The sequence below is a fragment of the Mustela erminea genome, chromosome 8 (genome assembly GCF_009829155.1).
Source record: "Mustela erminea isolate mMusErm1 chromosome 8, mMusErm1.Pri, whole genome shotgun sequence".
In the NCBI taxonomy this organism is placed as follows: domain Eukaryota; kingdom Metazoa; phylum Chordata; class Mammalia; order Carnivora; family Mustelidae; genus Mustela; species Mustela erminea.
The window spans coordinates 58636192-58657187 of record NC_045621.1 but is presented as its reverse complement, the minus strand read 5'-3'; the positions used below and the strand labels follow the sequence as shown (position 1 = coordinate 58657187).

The window sequence follows — 20996 nt, the reverse complement described above, 5'->3', positions numbered from 1 at the left end:
ACAGAGTAAGGATTACTTCTCCTGCCTCTTGACTGCCCTTCACATAGAGAGGGCAGCAATGTGCCTCCTGATTCATTTTTCTTTGTTCCCTGGGATAAATATTCCCATTTTTCATATAACATGGTTTCCAGATTTTTCATCATCCTGAGTCCCCATAGTTTTTGAGACATTTATTTAAGACCTTCTTCAAATATAAATAAGTAAGACCTTTTTCAAATACTTCCAAAGCATCCAGAATTGAGAAAAATACAATTCATACAGTCTTATCAAAGCAGACTATAAGAGAGATGAGATGTGACTCTAAACCCATGACCAAGTTTGCCTTTTTCACCGGTGTCGGCACCCACAGACTCATCTGGAGTTTGCCATAAACTAAAAGCCTCAGTTTCTTTTTTGTCTGAAAATCTGCTAAATTAGAATTCCTTTAAGTTATTTTTGTGCAGTTAATTTCTAAATCCAAATACTTACATTCATTTCTTCCTTTCATGCATGTTGATTGATCTTAGATTTTTGTATGCCTCTCATGCACTTTGTTCTTCTAATGGCTTCTCCTCTTGTGCTGTATGCTCATCACAAGTCTTTCATTTCATTGGATCTGGGTGATTCTTACAAATCCACATGAGCAGCCATGTTTAAATGTTAAATTATCCTCACTAATTTTTCATATTCATTGCACTGCTGTGCAGACACGTAAGGACATAAGTCTAATTCATTGTCTACTCCTCTATTGTTTTTCCCTAAGAATTACTAGAAATCTCTCCACTACTTCTTCCATATATGTCATAATTGTTGACTTTATCCTCCCATTTCTTTCCATTTTAAAGTAACTTGAGCTGATTCACTTCTCTTCAGCTGAACCTGGCCCTGTATGTCCCATCACCTTACTTCTGTATTTGGCCTAATAGACGGTACTGTAACCCTTGATCTCGAAAAGAGAAATCCTGTCCCCACTAACATCGTTTACTTTCATCTCCCTGCCTCCATGCTTTCCAAAGTTATCGCCTTCAAATGCAGGGAGAAATGAAAACACCACCTGTGTTCCCAGACTTTCTATTTCCTATCTAGGGCTTCAACATCACGAGAGATAAATCCCAGGTTCCTTCAGATGCTATAATGCAGCCCCATATGATTCAGCAGAAGTGGGTAGCAGTTGGGTTTGATTAGTCTTGGCAGACACTCTGTCACATCTCAGGAAAAGGCTCCAAGAGGACCACACACCTCCCAATTAGCCATGTCAAACTTGCATCTGGCTTTCTCTGTGTCCTTCAGTAGGAAGTCAACGCCACCCAGAGAGAGTATCAGGATTTCCAACACCTGCTACCTCCTGTGAAAACTTATTTTTGTTCTGTAGATCAGAAGATACTGCTTCTTTGGAAGGGCTTGACTCATCCTTGATGGGCAGAACCCCAGGTTGCTATTGTCACCTCTTGGCATTGAGTTTCTTCAATCATTCAGCAGCATGGGGGGATTGAAAGACAAATCAAAGGCAGATCCTGTTCTCAGGAATCTGCACTCCAAGAAGTGAGAGATGTGTATTAATAATAAGATAAATAATGTTGCATTGCACTTCATGATGTAATATTAATTATCTTATTCTATCTCATTAAATTTACACAGCTACTTCATGAAGTAACCATACTTATCCTCATTTTACCCATCAGAAAACTGGGCTTTGAATTGGTCTGTCAGGGCTCATCCTGCCAATAAGCTGCAGAAGTGAAACGTCAACCTTATCTTGTGAAGCCAACTGCCCTTCTTTTTTTCACTACACTGCTGGAAGGAAAGGATCAGCAAAATATCAGAGAAGTTTTCTGAGGACCAGAAAAATGACAGCCTCTATTTCGGTTAATTTTCACAACAGTGCTACCATAGGTTAACATTATCTTCATTTTATTGGTGTAGAAATTGAAGGGATTGCGCTGATTCAGTAACTTGTCCAAGGTCACATAATATGTAGGTGGCTGGAGCAGTTTTCAGGGCTGACTTTCTCTCCTTTGGATCTTGTTATCTCTTCCCTTTAAGTTTAATTTTCATTCTCTTCTTCAGAATCTTTCTTACTTCTTCAGATTAGTTCCTTTGTCTCATGTAAGTAGAATGAAAAGAGTAGTTCTAGAAAACTGTGTCAGAAATGACTTTGTGTAAGAGAGAGAAGAGCTAGGCACCTGGGTGGCTCAGTGGGTTAAGCTTCTGCCTTTGGCTCAGGTCATGATCTCAGGGTCCTGGGATCGAGTCTCGCATTGGGCTCTCTGCTCAGCAGGGAGCCTGCTTCCTTCTCTCTCTCTCTCTCTGCTTGCCTCTCTGCCTACTTGTGATCTCTGTCAGATAAATAAATAAAATCTTAAAAATAAAAAAAGAGAGAGAGAGAGAAGAGCTGTGGTTCTTACATTTTAAAGACTTACTGTCACATGAGAGGTTTCATATAAGTGTGTGGGTTATGCACACAGAATTGTGTCCCCAGAGATGGTCCCTGGGTTCAGTGACCGTTGGGTGGGGCCCAGGAGTCTGCATTTTCCAAATCTCTCAAGTGGTTTTGTGGCAGATGGACCAGAGACTTGACTTTGACAACAAACAAACAAAAATAAAGCAAAAAATGAAAACACTAATGGAAAGTTTCTTTTCTTATTTTTCTCACCTTATATTATTTTCTCCCACTTACCAGACTTGGTTATTGATTTTAGGTTTGCACTGTTTCCTTTAAATTCATAGATTCCAGTTTACTCCTTTCCCCTCCACATGCACTCTTAGCTTGCTTATTTACACTGGACAGTGATACAAAGCATTGTTCTTTGTACACTGTTTTCAGCCAGGGGTATCAGCCAGCCCTCATTTTACACATAAGTGGGGCTTACTTCAGGTAAAAAGATGAATTACACATGTTCTGCAGACCAGTGGAAAGATAACCATTGATCACATTATCTAGTAATTATATTATGGTATAATGCTTACTCTTTGATGCTGGCCCTTGAAACTCTTCCAGCCCATTCTCTATTTGCCACACTGTACATGCCTAGGCTCCTGTGAGAAAAATTCTCCAAGGATATAACCTTCAAGATGGCCTGGTTATTCCTTTCCCTAATCTAGGAGGTATTCTGAAAGACTGGTAATGTGTAGCACTGACGGGTCAACTGAACCACCTTCAGCAGACACTGTGACATACAGAGAGCCAGCTGAAAGGACTTTTTTTTTTTTTTTTTTTTTTGCTACCAGGCAACAAAATCTTTATTAAAAATTTCAACAGGTTCAGCTATTATTGAAAGTAGTAATTTAATTTTTAAACTTAATTTGGAGCAAATGGCCAATAATGCCATCACTGGGGACTGTAAATGCTACACTGAAGGATTAATGCCCACCCTTTAGACAGAGGACCAAGTACAGGGTTGACGCTTTCTGGATGTTGTAGTCTGAAAGAATGTGGCCATCTTCCAGTGCTTGCCTACAAAGATGAGCCTCGGCTGGCCAGGGGGATGCCTTCTTTATCCTGGGTCTTGGCCTTCACATTCTCTATGGTATCAGTGGGTTCCATCTCCAGCATGATGGTCTTGCAAGTCAGGGTCTTCCTGAAGACCTGCATTTTGACTTACTAGTGACAAAGGTACTGTGAATTGCCAATTACATTGAGTAACCTCAATGCCAACACACTTCCTCAGTAATGCCAGTCACCTCTGAAAGATTTCCACTTATTTTGCCGATCTGTTTGCTCTTTTGTTCTTTCTCAGCCACCAAAGCTATTTTAGTGGTCTACCCCTTCATCTCACATTTGCTCTCCCAGGCAGTGTCTTACCTTCTCACTTTTGGTTCTCTGCTCCCTTCAGTTTCTTAGGCATGTTGCCTCTGGCCCTATCCCAAGACAAACAGCAGGAATAAATCAACACTAACCACAACTCACAAGGGTCCTATGAACTATTATACTAAATTTAAAATATCCTGCATGGTATTCACAGTCCTTTATAGCCTCACCCTGAACTGTGAATTCAGAATTTATTTTTTATCCAGCCTTAGTTTTAATTTATCTTGTCACTGACCCATGGTTTACTAGATTAAAATTCTTTCTAAACCCTTCTTTTGAGTACTCAGTTACTTGGGCCTCTTTGCTGTCACCTTGTGTATTTCTTTGGGAGAATTTTTACACTCTGTTTTAATAATTTGTGTTTTTTTTTGTTGTTTAATCTTAGGCTATGTGCTCAACTAGACTGAGTTCCTCAAAGTTGTCAGCCTGATCTTTATATCTCAGATACAATGTCTACACCTAATAGGCATCTAGTAAATGCTTATTTAAAATTAATGAATGTAATGATGGATAGGTTGTTATGCTTAATTAATTGTTAATGTAAACACCTCTGATAATGCTTGCCACATAGTAGGGCTTTGATCAATTCCTTTTTCCTGACTGTGCTCTCTCTCTTTTTTTAATTTGGTCATTTTTAAAGGTGCCACTAGTTGAACAGCTCTTCCGCAAAGAGTTTGAACCATTTTTGAAGAAATGGTATCATACAATTGGATTAAGTGGTGATACCCAATTGAAAATATCATTTCCAGAAGTTGTCAAAAACTATGACGTTATCATTAGTACAGCTCAGATCCTTGAAAACTCCCTTTCAAATTCAGAAAAAGGAGAAGATGATGGTGTCCAGTTTTCAGGTTGGTTTCAGTGTTTATTTTTAGAAAAAGAAGAATTAGTAATATTGATGGTGGTAACAGGGTGTATTAGTTAAATAATTTTCAAAATGCTGATTTAAAATGATTATTTCTGATTTAGGGGCACTTGGGTGGCTCAGTGGGTTAAGTGTCTGACTCTTGTTCTCAGCTCAGGTCTTGGTCTCAGAGTCTTGAGTTCAAGCCCTATGCTGGGCTCCATGCCGTGTGTGGAGCCTAATTAAAGAAAATAAAAGTAAAAGTAAAAAGATTATCTCTGATTTATATTGTCTTTCATTGCTTAAGCTTTCATGAATGCTTCTATTTTCTTAGGGAAACACAAAAATTATGATACATTTTAATCAGATCACTTTATTTATATATGAATATGGTATTAAATCAAGCATTCACTGGACTTTCCATTTACTTTTCTTTTCTAGGTACCAACAAGATTATTTTCATATGCTAATGGAAACTGTTAGATATCTATCTTTTCCACAGAATGAAATATAATCCTTTCTATTTTGTTGGGGAAGGGAAGAGAAAGTGAGAGAAAGGGAAAGAATATAAATAATCACTATAATAATTGTAATAATTAAATGTGATGTTAAAACAAGGCAAAATTATCTCTGTTTAAATGACATGGTTCTCATTTGACATTAAGAAAAAAACCCTCTTCAACTTTAAATGTTTCATTAAAGAACGAAAGTGTAATCCTGATTAATTTGGGGGAATAAGGCAAGGATTGAATTCCATCCTGTGATACTTTTACCTTTATAAACTTTCCAAAACTAATCTTTTAAGTAGGGATAATAACTAACAAGAACAGTTTCATAATTAATATACATGGACCTCTGGATGTAAAGGTGACTAACACAGTCACATTGCCCTCTTAAAAAGTGAGGTCTGCGCTAGGATTCTGCTCAAGAAAAGACATTGTTGTGGCAGTTCAGTTTACTACCTTTAAGGTACTTTTTTTTCACTCTGCCTTGCTGGTATGGACAAATGAACCATTTGGATTTTCTTTTAAGACTTTTCCCTCATCGTCATTGATGAATGCCATCACACCAACAAAGAAGCAGTCTATAATAACATCATGAGGCGTTACTTGAAACAGAAATTGAAAAACAATAAACTCAAGAAAGAATGCAAACCAGTGATTCCCCTACCTCAGATACTAGGACTAACAGCTTCACCAGGTGTTGGAGGAGCCAAAAGGCAAGCTGAAGCCAAGGATCATATTTTAAAAGTAAGCCATTAACTTTATGTAATACAACAACAGCAAGCACAGCAACAACGACAGCACCCTAAAGCAAATGCCAGTGTTTCCTGGGCTTTTTGAGTAAGATTAGTCCAAGTGCCATGGAGTGCATAGAAAAAGGTATTCTATGATCATTGGTTAAGTGAAATCATTATGTTTTTGCTAAACATGTCTTCTACAAAACAGTAATATGCCCTAACAAGTTACTATGGTACAGAAAAACACCACAAAAATTATGGAGTACATATAGAATCCATGAAAAATTGAGACAAATGAAATACCTTATTTTAAATATTTACTCTGATCATTAAATTTGATGATCCATTTGATAGAGAAATATGCACAATCTATGAAAATTTCTAATTTTCGTAATACTCCATGAGTTTCAAAATTGCATATTTTCTTCTGTGCCTTTTTTGTTCTGTGTGATTCTCAATTTCTGGGTAATTCAAATTAAATGAGAAACAGAGTTATGATAATTGCTAGTTGAGGCTGTACTATTTGTCAGCTGACCCCAAATGGTAACACCACATCAAGTACTATTGTTGATTTCAAGTGTTAAGTGAATTCAGAGTAACCTAAGGCAGAGTAACTAAGGCAATTGCATTTATAGTTTAAGTCCTTTACTTGAAGTTGAATTCAGTAAAAATCATGTAAAACAGACAGAGGCACAATTATTTATTCCAAGATATAATTTATTATGGGATTAAGGACTAACACCACTCTAGATCCAGACACATCTAGGCTTTCGCTAATCCTAGCCTTACATTGTCCTCCTTATGTGTGGAAGAAGGTGGTAATCTAATCCAGGGATGTCAAGATGACCTTTAAATGTCTTATATAATGCAGTTATCTCATAGCCATTCTCTGCTGATCTCTGTAATTTGCTACACTGTTTCCGTGTCAGTTTTTCCAGCTGGCAAATGGAATTTAAGGAATGAAAATAAATACACTTCCTTTTCTGGAATTACCCACCAAGATTTAGAAGCTTTTTTTTTAGTCCATCCAGATAAATGTATTGGTTAATCAGATCTACAGTAAAGCAATACTAAAATGCTATATTTAGTTAGCCACTGTCACTATTTGTTATATAAAAATAATTCTACATTAAGTCAGTTGAAAAGGAAAAGTAAATATTTGAATATTGAAAAAAATCTCTTTTCCAGATATGTGCTAATCTCGATGCATGTACCATTAAAACTGTGAAAGAAAATATTCATCAACTCAAAGACCAAATAAAAGAGCCATGCAAAAAGTTTGCAATTGCAGATGACACCAGAGAAGTATGTGCTTAAAATTTTATATTTATTAGATTTTTTGTTCTTTTGTTTTTATTATGTTCAATTAGCCAACATATAGTACATCATTAGTTTTTGATTTAGTGTTCAACAATCCATTATAATACCATACTCAACTGAAAGATGCACAGTTTTTTAATACCAACCATGTGAAGAATATTATCTTAAATTTTTTGCAAAATAAGTTAGTTTTATTCTTTTTTTAGTTATGAGGCAACAAAACACTGCTGCAAATTCTATCTTCCAGCCTTCTTTTAGTTTTTCAGTTTATGTGAAGAGAAGCTTGACTACATGTGAGCCATGGGGATGGGATGGAGAGGGTTGTATAGCTAAACAAGAGGAATTACTGTAGTTCATTTTATTCTTTTTACTTTCTGGGTGAATTCCAGCACTAGTTTTTTGACGTTTCACAGAGCCATTTTGTTGCTACCAGGTTACAGTTGGTAATGATAATGGGAATCCTACCTAATTTGCATATTTACTTTCTTAAGACAATAAAGAAGTAAAATATTTACTTTGATTGATTTGATGGTGCTTTGATTTACTTTGATGGTGCTTTTGCAATGAGTATTTTCACTGATTATAAAAATCAATTGTGTTAGTTTGGACATTATGACCAGAATATTATGTCAATACTTTCTTTTGTAAAATATAAAAAGCATGGTAAGTTTTTGTTCTATGTACTTGATAAGAAGTATAATCATTGAAAATCTACCTCAAAGGATATTAGGATTAAAATCATGAAATATGTATAGTAGACAATATTGTATTTCAATTGTAGTAGGCACTAACCCAATGTTCCTGACCAATCTCCATAGATCAATGTTTTGGAAATTCTAAAGATGACTACTATCTATTCCAGCTGAACCAGAACATTTGAATATTCTTGATTTTCCTTTACTTCTTATTACTTGCTCAGTTTTACTTAAAAATTTAAAAGCATGTTTCTACTCATAATCATTTTTAAAAACCCCACAAAACCATCAGAATATGTTTTTAAAAGAAGTTGCTGTCTTACTTTTTAACTGACTTATTTTGATACACTTTTTATTGAAGTATAACAGACATGCAGAAAACTACAACTTCATAGGTGTACAGATTGCTGAAATGTTATAAAATGAATATATCTGTATAATCAAAATTCAGATTAAGCGACAGAACATTTTCAGCACCCCCAAAACCCCTATGCCTCCTTCCAGTTACCCAGCCCCCAAGGATAACTACTATCCTGACTTCTAATACCAAACATGGGTTTTGACTGACTCTGGACTTTACATGAAATCATATAGTATGCACTCTAATGTGTCTGGTTTCTTTTCTTTTCTTTTTTTTTTTTTTAACTCTATCTCTTAACCTGTTTTAAAAAAATTCCAGTTAGTTAACATACAGTGTTATATTAGTTACAGGTATACAATATAGTGATTCAGCACTTCCATACATCACCCTGTGCTCATTACAAGTCTACCTCTTAACTTTTTATTTTGGTAAAAATAATACTGAAACCAAATCTTCCAAAGAGAATGTTTCTTAAATTACATTGCAGTCTTTCCAAATATGGGGGCATTGCTTTAATACATATATTTTAAAATTACTATTAGCATTCAAGGTGCACATTATCCATTAATTTTATTTTTGTGAAATTTTTAGAATGGAAATTCTGGTAGCAGTACCTAGTGTTGGTGTATGTGTGTGGCTTAAGGGTGGATTACTGATAAAAAATAAATGTACAAAGAGGTGGTCAGAGATTAATTTGTTACTTTGTCCAGACAAAGATTCTGAATCAAATTTATTATAACATGGAAGTTATTTTAACAAAGATAATGTTATTTCTTTAACAATATAAGCATGTAAAAATAAGTATAATTTATTTTTAGGATCCATTTAAAGATAAACTTTTAGAAATAATGAACAAGATTCAAAGTTTTTGCCAAATGAGTCCAATGCCAGATTTTGGAACTCAACCCTATGAACAATGGACCACTCAAATGGAAAAAAAAGGTAATTTGGGTTTTGACCTAACAGTTTATTCCATGTTTATGCCAAGATTTCAGATGATATGTCATATATTCTCAACCAAACTGAAAGCAAATGGAATATCAAATGAAATTTCTGTGTTTGAAGTAGTATAAGGATGAACACGTTCTTTTTTTTTTTTTTAAGGTTTTATTTATTTATTTGATAGACACACAGCGAGAGAAGGAACACAAGCAGGGGGAGTAGGAGAGGGAGAAGCAGGCTTTCTGCTGAGTAGGGAGCCTGACACAGGGCTCAATGCAGGGCTCGATGCAGGGCTTGATCTCAGGATCCTGGGATCATGACCAGAGCCAAAGGCAGACGCTTAACAACTGAGCCACCCAGGTGCCCCAGGATGAGCATGTTTCTAATACCTCTAATACATGTTTCTAATACCTTATCTAAGGAAAGACACACCAATCCATCCATTTTCTCTTTATTTCCAGAGTCTTTCACTTATTGTATGTTTAACAGGTTAAGATAAATATTATTTTTCTGTCTCCAAATGCAAACTCAACTGAAATGTTTTCCGTGTCATTCCTCTGAGTCAGCACAGATCAGGTCTGTGTTCTTGCTGACCCAGAACTCAGGTAGCCAGTCTAGGGGTTGGAAAACTTTCAGAGCTCAAGGCACATTTTGAGCCTTACCTTGGCCATCTCAAAAACAACATGAAGCCAATTTTGGAGTCAGTATCATAGACATAGTCCAGTCCACATTACAATTTTAAGGAATGTGTTCTACCATGATTTCACTGTACATAACATATTCTTTCACAGCTGCACGAGAAGGAAATCGCAAAGAACGGGTTTGTGCAGAGCATTTGAGGAAGTACAACGAGGCCCTACAAATTAATGATACAATTCGAACAATTGATGCATATAATCACCTTGAAGCTTTCTATAATGATGAGAAAGAAAAGAAGTATGCAGTCCAAGAAGATGAGAGTGATGAGAGTGGTGAGGACGGAGATGGCGGTGGTGATGAAGACGAAGACGATGAAAAGAAACCTTTGAGCCTGGATAAGACAGATAGATTTCTCATGGATTTATTTTTCGGTAAGAATCAATGTTATGTTAATTGCAAACTCTGATGCATTTGCCTCTTGGTGTGAGCCCGCTGTTTCTCAAGAGCTCTCCGAAAGGCCCTCTTAAAATCATCTTTCATTTTGAAAGAGGAAATTCCACTCATACTGGGGTTCTTTCCCATGGGTTCAGATTAGCCATGAATTGTATAATCACAATCAGTCACTTGGTCATCTTGTTTTATTGTCAACAAGACCGCAATATATTTATTTACTAAGCTAGCCTGATCATTAGATAGCACAAGATTAATGGTAGCTCAGCCACATCTCAGTATCTCATCACATAAAATCTCCCACTGTAATTTATTCACATTTTATAATTCAAACTAATTCTTTCTTAAAGAAAACAGGAGAATGTTGAAAAAGCTGGCTGAAAACCCAAAACACGAAAATGAAAAGCTGACCAAATTAAGAAACACCATTATGGAACAATATACAAGGACTGAGGAATCAGCCCGAGGAATAATTTTCACAAAAACACGACAGAGTGCATATGCCCTTTCCCAGTGGATTACTGAAAATAAAAAATTTGCAGAAGTAGGAGTCAAAGCCCATCATCTGATTGGAGCTGGACACAGCAGTGAGTTCAAGCCCATGACACAGGTGAAAACATCCTTCTATATTTCTTTCATTATGCTCTTATTACCATTCCCAAATTGTTGTAGTCTTTTTTTCCATCAATTCTCTTGCCCCCCCCCACCCAAATAATTTTATAGAATGCTTGTTCTTAAAATAAAATGTGAGTTGAGTAGCAATCTAATCTGTGGTGTCTGATAAAGTAAGCTTTGTCAGGAGTCACTTTTTTTCACATACTTGGAGGAACTTTCGAAGTTGAGTTTCCTTTGCAAAAATGATTGACATTTAAACTTAGTAACAAAATGGAAAAATGGTTATCATATAATATCAAGTGGAAAAATCAAATCCCCACAAAAATATGTGCATTCTAATTAGAAAAATGTAGAATATGTTTGCATAGGATGAGATCTATAAGGCAACTTGGAAAAATGAAGACATTTCATGTTAGAGATTTGGGACTATGAGTGATTTTCTTTTCCTTTTTAAGATTTGTTTTTGTTTTGTTTTCCTTTCGTTATACTACTTATTGTGTGCACAGTAAAACCCATGGGAGGAAAAAAGGCCCTTGTAGACATACAAGTATGGCTTGTTAGAATAAAACGTTCTTTTAAAGTCGTATTGACCTTGAGTCTTGCTGGACAAGGAGACACTCCAGTTATCATCAAAATTCAGTCCTTTGGAACAAATTAAATCTGTTTTAATGTTTGCTGGGGAAAAATTTTTTTGAAAATTTACACTATAATGTTCAATATACTTTCTGCATGTACTCAGGTAAAGTTGCCTCGAAAATTTATGCCAGAGAAAGAAAGGACCATTTTCCTTGGTTGAGGAGCTTACTTCCTCCTTTGTGATGAGAGCTAGATGACTTAATTTGCTTCCTTTTTGCCCTACCTTTCAGGGAGCTCACAGGCAAAACTGAAGCTCAGTCTCACTGCCTCTGTGTTACTCCTTCCAAATAGTACATCTATATTCCTCCACTCCTGTTTTTAAGTTTCTGTCGTATTAACTTTACTATTATGACTTTGGTTAAATATGGCTTCAGCTCCTCTTTGAAAAGAGGTGAGGTACAAAAGGAAAATATGTTGTCAAGTGACTTTTTGCTCTTTAGCCATTTCAGAGTTGGGGGCTACCATGTCAAAATAAAACACACCCCTTCCTTATGTCCCACATCCTCCCCTTGTGAACAGTTGGACTTACTCATTGAGAGAGGGAGTCAGAATTTACCTGAGATGATTTGAGGGACTATGTCTGAAATTCTCATGATTAAAGTTACTCTTTTTTATAAGATTTTATTTATTTATTTGATATATACAGAGAGAGTGTGTGTGCATGAGTTGGGGAGTTGGGGTGGGGGAGCTGATGGAGAGGGAGAAGCAGACTCCCTGCTGAGCAGGGATCCTGACCTGAGCCTAAGGCAGACACTTAACTGACTGAGCTGCCCACGCACTCCTAAAGTTGCTTTTTTTTTTTTTTTTTTTTTAAATAGCGCAGACATTTTCTGCTAAAATCCCAAGACTTGTGAACTCTTATAAGCGTACATGAGTGTGAGAGGGAGAAATTATCAGAGAAGACTGGAGAGAGGCTTTTCTGCACAATTCTTCCGCTTTTAGGAGTCAAAAAGGACACACACTGCCTCTAAAAAGAAAGGGGAGAGGGTGGGAGAATACACTATTGGTCTGACCTGTTTATTTTGTCTAATGTTTCATGATTGGGGATTAAAAGATGGCATAAATGTGCACCAGAGGCCGATTGGACCAACAGCTTTTATGAGTCTGAGAACAAAACCACACTGGCCCTATTGGGCTAGGTTTATGCTTATTCACTTCTCCTCTGCAAGGGCCAGAGTGCTTTCATTTCTTTACTAACATTAAGTTTCAAAATTCAGAGTTTTTAAATTTAATAAGTTATTAAAATTATGTTTTTAATAATTTATTATTTCATTTTTACTTAATCTTTTCTTTGGACACATAATATATTTACCTCTTTCAGAACTAATAAGGTTCAGGGCACTGTTCTCCAGTCTTATTTCTCCCTTCCTGGAGGCAGCCAATGTTTTCTGTTTCTCACATGTCCTTCCAGACGTATTTCACAGGTTTCCTGCTCAAGTGACTCTTACAGTGACCAGACATGGCATAGAATGTGTGATTTTATCTGTGACTCAAAATTCAGTGATCTTTAAAAGTGTCACCGAATCTTATTTTCTGAATATTAAAGATTCTGAAGTTCATGTAGTAAAAAGCAAAGCCCATTCTAGTTTCTCATTGCCTTATCCTCTTTGCCACTGAAAGCATCTCCTTTTTCTTCCCTCCCAAGTCACCCATCAATTTATTTCCTTGGCATAAATGATGGTCTTCCCACTTCCAGACTGGATGATGGAAATATTTTTGTTATTGTGTGGTAATCCCAGATTGGAAATCAAATGTTGTCTCACCATCATGTCTTTGTTCAATGCCAAAAACAGATGGCAGTGAATCCGTGTATGATCTAATCCTTTGATTTGCACTGACCAGTTGCAATTTATTATTTCTTCTGCTAATTAGAAGATTTTAATGTGTTTTGCATCACAAAATTTAATTTATTAAACTGTTTCTACAGAATGAACAAAAAGAAGTCATTAGTAAATTCCGCACAGGAAAAATAAATCTGCTTATCGCTACCACAGTGGCAGAAGAAGGTCTGGATATTAAAGAATGTAACATCGTTATCCGTTATGGTCTCGTCACTAATGAAATAGCCATGGTCCAGGTACATTTAATACCTCTAATACGTTAATTTTGGATTTTGTGGTGTGTGTTTGTTTTCTTTTAGCAAAACAGCACAAATAGTTTTGAAATATATCTATTCTCCTTCTAAAAGAGAAACCATTTTGTATCTTATGCAAATATCAAATCATTATATTGCACACCTAAAACTAATATAATGTTATATGTCAATTATACCTCAATTAAAAGAAAAAGAAACCTTGAAGAGCTTCATCCTACTGCCTTTTATGGTGTCTTTTAATTTATATGACAACAGATAACTTTTGTATTTCTAAACAACTCTGGTTATTTTTGTGTCCCAAGACTCTTTAGAAACAGGACACTGGCCTGTCTGTAAGAGTTGAAAGAGGCCCCCTCATCCCTAGGATGTCTGTGATCTCCCAGCTGGACCAGGAATTTGAAGTGCAGTGTCCCTAAAGTGTCTGACAAGGAATATGCACAAACCTTAGGGAGCTCTGCTATTTCTGCATTTTCCTCCCTATTCTTGCAGGTTTTTTGTGTGTTTGGAATTTTTCATAATAACATCTTGGGAGAGGCAGAGTTAATGTCCTAATTTCCATTTAGTTTCACTTTTTCTCTCTCTTACCCCACACTATCTTAAGCATATAATTGTTACCTTTTGTTGAGTATGTATGGGAGTTCTACTGTTAATATAAATAATATTCTTCCTATAACATTAACTAAAAATCTTTTTTATTTTTTATTTTTTAATTTAATTTTATTTTTTCAGTGTTCTAAGATTCATTTTTTATGCACCACACCCAGTGCCCCATGCAATACTTGCCTCCTTAATACCCACCACCAGTCTCACTTTTCCCCCTCACCCCCTTCCCCTCCAAAATTCTCAGTTTGTTTCTCAGAGTCCACAGTCTCTCATGGTTAGTCTCCCCCTCTGATTTCCCCCAATTTACTTTTCCTTTCCTTGCCCTAATGTCCTCCATGTTATTCCTCATGCTCCACAAGTAAGTGAAACCATATGATAATTGACTTTCTCTGCTTGACTTATTTCACTCAGCATAATTTCCTCTAGACCTGTCCATGTTGAGACGAAATTTGGGTATTCATCCTTTCTGATGGAGGCGTAATATTCCATTGTCTATATGGACCATATCTTCTTTATCCATTCATCTGTTGAAGGGCACCTTGGCTCTTTCCACAGTTTGGCGACTGTGGCCATTGCTGCTATGAACATTGGGGTACAGATGGCCCTTCTTTTCACTGCATCTGTATCTTTGGGGTAAATACCCAGTAGTGCAATTGCATGGTCACAGGGTAGCTCTATTTTAAATTTCTTAAGGAATCACCACACTGTTTTCTAAAGCGGCTGCACCAACTTGCATTCCCACCAACAGCGTAAGAGTGTTCCCCTTTCTCCACATCCTCTCCAACACTTGTTGTTTCTTTTCTTGTTAATTTTGGCCATTCTAACTGGTATAAGGTGGTATCTCAATGTGGTTTTGATTTGAATCTCCCTGATGGCTAATGATGATGAACATTTTTTCATGTGTCTGTTAGCCATTTTTATGTCTTCTTTAGAGAAGTGTCTGTTCATGTCTTCTGCTCATTTTTTGACTTGATTATCTGTTTTTTACATGCTGAGTTTGAGGAGTTCTTTATAGATCTTGGATATCAGCCCTTTGTCTGTAGTGTCATTTGCGAATATCTTCTCCCATTCTGTGGGTTCCCTCTTTGTTTCGTTGACTGTTTCCTTTGCTGTGCAGAAGCTTTTTATCTTGATGAAGTCTCAAAAGTTCATTTTCACTTTTGTTTCCTTTGCCTTTGGAGACATGTCTTGAAAGAAGTTGCCGTGGCCACTGTCAAGGAGGTTATTGCCTATGTTCTCCTCTAGTATTTTGATAGATTCCTGCCTCATGTTGAGGTCTTTTATCCTAAAGTCTCTTTTTAAAATACATTAAATTGTACCTTGGCATGGAAGACAAGTCATAGAAGACTAAGATAACCAGATAACCACCAAATTAGGAAATAATTGTATTTCAGGAGTTAGCTTGTTCACAGTTTATTACACTGAATGCATTTTTATACAGATAATATTATAGTTGGTAGTTAGGTTCCTGGGCCAAGCCACAATATTTTCTGTTACTCAAAATGTTCCTAAGTATCAATTTCTAAAGGGTACTATAGAAATTTATCACTATGATGATCATGTTTTCAAGGGTGCTCAAAATTCAGCATAGATATCAGGAACAGAACTATATTCTCAACAGCCATGGTGTCAAGGTCAGAGATATCCATCCCTCCTACCAGGCCGGAGGAGTGTCTCCCTATTGCAAGTCAATGATGTTGGTGCCCTCATTGAAAGAAGGTTCCCAGGAACAAAAAGAGTGGACAGGATGGTCTTGTATAATTGAAGGTCTTGAGGGTTGTTGTGGTAATCTAACCATCATTGTTCTAGAACATTGTTCATTAAAGTGCATTTTGAATTTCAAAGAAAAGACTTATAAAAAATGGATAATAACTAACTTTACTGAGAATAGAGAAATTACTTGAAGACTGGCACGTGGGGCAATGAATACCATTCCAGGCCAAAAATGAGAGTGTTCACAGAAAAGCATAACCCTTCATTTACTTGATTTCTTTATGTTCTCAGGCCCGTGGTCGAGCCAGAGCTGATGAGAGCACTTACGTTTTGGTTGCGCACAGTAACTCAGGAGTAATTGAACGTGAGATAGTTAATGATTTCCGAGAGAAAATGATGTATAAAGCTATAGACCATGTTCAAAATATGAACCCAGAGGAGTATGCTCATAAGGTATTGTTATTGGCCCTCTCTGAATTTATTTTTTACTTTAAAGTGGCTGCATGTTGTTGACATTGATAGCTTTGTGGCTAAGTCTCAAGACAGAAATTATGCTGAATTTTAGTTCCAGTTGGGATGAGCTGTGCTTAGTCCAGATTCACATACAAAGAATCAAGATCCATGATGGGCAGAAATTGTCAGACTGCTATTCCAGTGAAACCAACCATAAACTTTGATGATATAAATTTAGTCTGACCTTGATCAGAAAGACTAGTACATCTCACTCATTGAAGGCAACCTGGTAATTTTGGTTTGACTCAATCTGTTTGTACAGGCACAAGTTTTTCATTCCAGAAATATTTATGAAGTGTGCCAGGCAATGTTCTAGAGAGAGAACATGGTAACAAATAACACATATAGACCCTTGCCGCATGAGGCCTTTAGTTTATAGTACACATAATGAAATTTGAGGAGGAGGAACAAGAAACAAAAATGAAGCAGGAAATGCATCACATAAGAATAAATGCTACAGAATTAGAATAAGACCATATGAAACAAGTTATTTGATGAATACCCTATAGATTGGGTATTTGGGGAAAGTCTCTTAGAAGGAGAGACATTGAAGCTAGATCTGAATGATAAGAAAATACATAATATGTCATCAGCTGCATCTCACTTTACTAATGTAGAGTCATTTGAGCTGCAAGAGGAATGTAGTGAGGGAAGAATGCATTTCTACAATATTTCAGGAAATCCCCCATACCACTGAATTAAAGACTGTAACTACTATAATAGCAAACAATCCATTTAGAAGAAAATTCACACCCTTGCATATGGGTGTGAATGTTAGTTTCTTAACATTGGAATTGGCTCTACCCTAAATAGAGTTTCACGAAAGGGATGCTTTTAAATTGGTGTGCATTGCTATAACCAACTCCAAGGTTTCCTGGCCAGGTTTCTACACAAACTTATATTTTAAAACCCCTTTAAATATAAGGCAAACCAAACAGTTGGTAATGTCAAATCAAACATCTGTGGCCAAATAATGTCGCTGGAAAGTTGATCAAGTGGATATTTTCAGAGATTGATATTTTGAGACCAGGTGTTTTGGATATACTCTAGGCCATCTCCAGAGTTTATGGGTCAAAATTTTCCAGATTATGTCTACAGTAAGATACAGTGTCACTGGGGGCCCCAAATCACTTACCTTCTTAGGTTTCCTTTGGCTAAGAGACCTGCTCTCCGAAAGCTACTCCAGGCTGACAGACTGAGAGCAGGGACGGCAATGATGCAGGGGCACATTCCACTACTAATCTGTGTGGCCCCCTAGGCAGACATTGCTGCAGTAGACTTTGCTACTAGGTCCCAGCACATCCTTCTTCTGAGTTAAGAATCCTTCTCAACACAATTTTCAGGTAGCTGCTAATAAATGGTGAGCACTGACACAGAAGATGAGGTCTGTTTTCCATGTCATATACAGAATTTGTACCTAACCAAAAGCCTCTAAACCAGACTACTAGAAATAATGTGAAGATTTGAAGCATTTTCCCTAACAATGACTCAGCAAATTTTCCCATGTCATTACACTTTATTTAGACTTTGACTGACTGCCGCTGTGCCTCCTGGATATTTAAGTTTTGTAATGTATTTTTGCCCCTCTGATTGTTTCATATTCTTTACTATTTTTGAACTAATCCTTTAGTTCCTGGTGTCCTGGTTGCCTCCCCATATATTAACCTTAGATTTATTTTTATTTTTCCTGTCAGACCTATAGGTGTTCCTTGATTGCCCTCCATGTATGTGGTACTATGTCAAATCATCTTTTATCAGCCCACCGAATTATAAATATCTTACAAGAACAACCTAATTAACCTTTTAGGAAACAGAATACTTTAATCTTTTACATTGCTATCATTTACAGGACATTAGTCTTTGTACTTGTCCGATTAAATTATCATATGACCCATGGGTTGCTCACAAGGTTTAGTTCACTTTTTTGTATTAAATACGGCTATCTTGAATCAAAGCCTAAAACAGAGGTGAGAGCCAGGCATGGACCATTCAGCTTTGTTCATCACCACTGATAGTTTACATTTACTAAAACTTCCCCCACAGTCTTCAGGAAAACAATAGCTTCCTCCACAATTTAATATAAATTTTCCATCTGAGAGAGGTTCGGTTTGGAGGTAAATTACTTAAGAACCAGATTTTCCTACTGTGAATTTGTATACATGTGAGAACTGGCCAGTATCTATCTCAAGTTTTGTGTCTCTACGTTGTTTCTGCTATGAAATAAATTGTGCCACTAACCACACAGCCTTGAATATAGGGGTTTAAGGACATACTCTCATAAAAAAAGTCGACTATCTAGATCCATATGATAGCTCCATGATGTTGTGAGGAAGGCAAGACTCTTCTCTTTCTCTCTTCTCTGCCCTTTTTGTATTTGGTTTCCATCATCCAGGTCAAAGATAGTTTTTTGAATTTCAACTGTCATATGCTCATTTTAGTCAGGAAGATGGAAAAGGTAAAAAGTGCAAATTCTGGAAATTCTGTTCAACATCTTATGTCTCATTGATTACCAGCTTGGAAATGTAGTCATTTAGCTAGCATATTTCCACCCAGAATGCAATTATAGTTCTGTTCCCAGGAAGAATGGACACTGGGTGGGAAACTAGTAGTTTCTGCCACAAATGTGTAAAGAAGAGATTGACTAAGATAGCGAAGGATCTAGAAATTATAATATGTGAATTTAAAGAAACTGGAAGGCTTATCACAGGTAATAGAAGACTGTTGGTAATGTAATAGCAATGCTTGTTCTTCAAAGAGATTCCGTGTAAGAGAAGGTTTAGACTTATTTTATGAAACAGAATTAAAACTAATGGTGAGGGAGAGAGTTTAGAGGACAAGGTTTGGTTTTTTTTTTTTTTTTTTTTTTGTGGAATATTGCTAAGGATTTTCTCACAATAGAACTTGTTTAAAATGGAAGAGGTTGTTTTCAGAACACTTGAGGGTTCCACATTTCCTTGATCGCAGGGAAGGATTATATGCGAAATTCTTTAGGGGAAATCACCTCATTATTTTTATTTCTAGACTATGGCCAAGTGTACATTTTCATAACTATCTAAGATCTCTGAATTCCAGGAGAATTACTTCAGTCAAACTGTGAAAAAAAAGAAACACTTTTTTTTTTTTCTCAATGCAGATTTTGGAATTACAGATGCAAAGTATAATGGAAAAGAAAGTGAAAATCAAGAGAAGTATTGCAAAGTGCTACAAGGAAAACCCATCTTTAATAAATTTCCTCTGCAAGAATTGTGGCGAGCTAGCCTGCTCTGGAGAAGATATCCACGTCATAGAGAAGATGCACCACGTCAACATGACACCAGTATTCAAGTAAGTCCAGGAAGACTCCATTTAGGTTTCTCTGTAACCGGTGAAGTAGGTTATATTGTGAATGTTCTTCCAAAACAGGACAAATGAGACTCATTATTTTTCAGAACTTCCCCTCCATTAGCCCCCACATTATATCCCTATTTCAAATGTCATTTTTTTTCAAATATTGCACTGGGGCAGGGAGGGAGATGTGTAAGACCCAAAGCCATTTTGATTCAAGGCACATTAGTTTGGTGTATAGTCATATGTGTTCTCACAATTTTGGACAACTTAAATTTCATTAGAATAATAGACCGACTTGGAAGAAGACACCAAAGGCAACGTGACCCTTGAGAGGAGTGTGCAAAAGGGGGCATCTGCTGATGATCTGCAGGGGCAGAAGGAGAGAAGGAATAAAACACGGGATACGCATGCCTGTGGATGACCTTCAGGTCCAACAGCATGCACCCATAGGCTGCATATTTGTCCATTGTGAATTCTCAGAGTTTTGTTTTTGTTTTTTTTTTTTTTACTTCTTGATAATTTTAGAGAACTCTATACTGTGAGAGAAAACAAAGCCCTACAAAAGAAATTTGTAGACTATCAAACAAATGGCGAGATTATCTGCAAAACCTGTGGCCAAGTGAGTAAATTGCTGTGGATTTATTTTTATTTTGGCCTAAAGGAATTCTTAATTGAATGTGCATTTAATTTTTATTCTCACTGTCTTTTATTTTTCAGGCTTGGGGGACGATGATGGTGCACAAAGGCTTAGATTTGCCTTGTCTCAAAATAAAGAATTTTGTAGTGGTTTTCAAAAATAATATGCTAAAGAAACAGTACAAAAAGTGGGTAGAATTACCTATCACATTTCCTGATCTTGACTATACACAATATTGTTTGTTTAGTGATGAAGACTGACATTTGAGAACCTTTAAAAATATTATCAACTTAACATTTAATATGATGCTGATTAATATTTTTACTACTCCAGAACTGATATGAGTATTAATAAAATCATTGCTTTACTCTGCATTGAGCTGTGTAGAGGAAGACAATATAATGTACTTTCAAGTATCTATCTTGTGGATGGGCAGGGGTAAAGAATACCCACCAGTAATACTCATTAGTGTGGAGCATCATGGTATGTGGAAAGAATGCTGGAGCATAAATGAAGATCCAAGGTATCGCTATCAGTCCTGTCATTGATCTTCAAAATAAAATTAACCAAATCAGTTCA

General features: G+C 36.4%; 1 protein-coding gene across 3 annotated transcripts in view; it reads left to right on the top strand.

Moving 5' to 3' along the window:
- IFIH1 (interferon induced with helicase C domain 1) overlaps positions 1 to 20996 on the top strand; it is a 55466-nt gene extending 34470 nt beyond the window's left edge. Inside the window, exons 6-16 of one of the 3 annotated variants that reach the window (XM_032355746.1) lie at positions 4428 to 4638; positions 5664 to 5881; positions 7060 to 7176; positions 9066 to 9189; positions 9981 to 10259; positions 10629 to 10888; positions 13457 to 13606; positions 16232 to 16393; positions 19587 to 19777; positions 20306 to 20399; positions 20498 to 20996. In XM_032355746.1, coding sequence (XP_032211637.1) covers positions 4428 to 4638; positions 5664 to 5881; positions 7060 to 7176; positions 9066 to 9189; positions 9981 to 10259; positions 10629 to 10888; positions 13457 to 13606; positions 16232 to 16393; positions 19587 to 19777; positions 20306 to 20399; positions 20498 to 20677 — 1986 coding nt within the window. In that variant the 3' untranslated portion in view covers positions 20678 to 20996. The remainder of the gene's footprint in view (positions 1 to 4427; positions 4639 to 5663; positions 5882 to 7059; positions 7177 to 9065; positions 9190 to 9980; positions 10260 to 10628; positions 10889 to 13456; positions 13607 to 16231; positions 16394 to 19586; positions 19778 to 20305; positions 20400 to 20497) is intronic. The other 2 variants (XM_032355747.1, XM_032355748.1) reach the window with 2 other exon arrangements.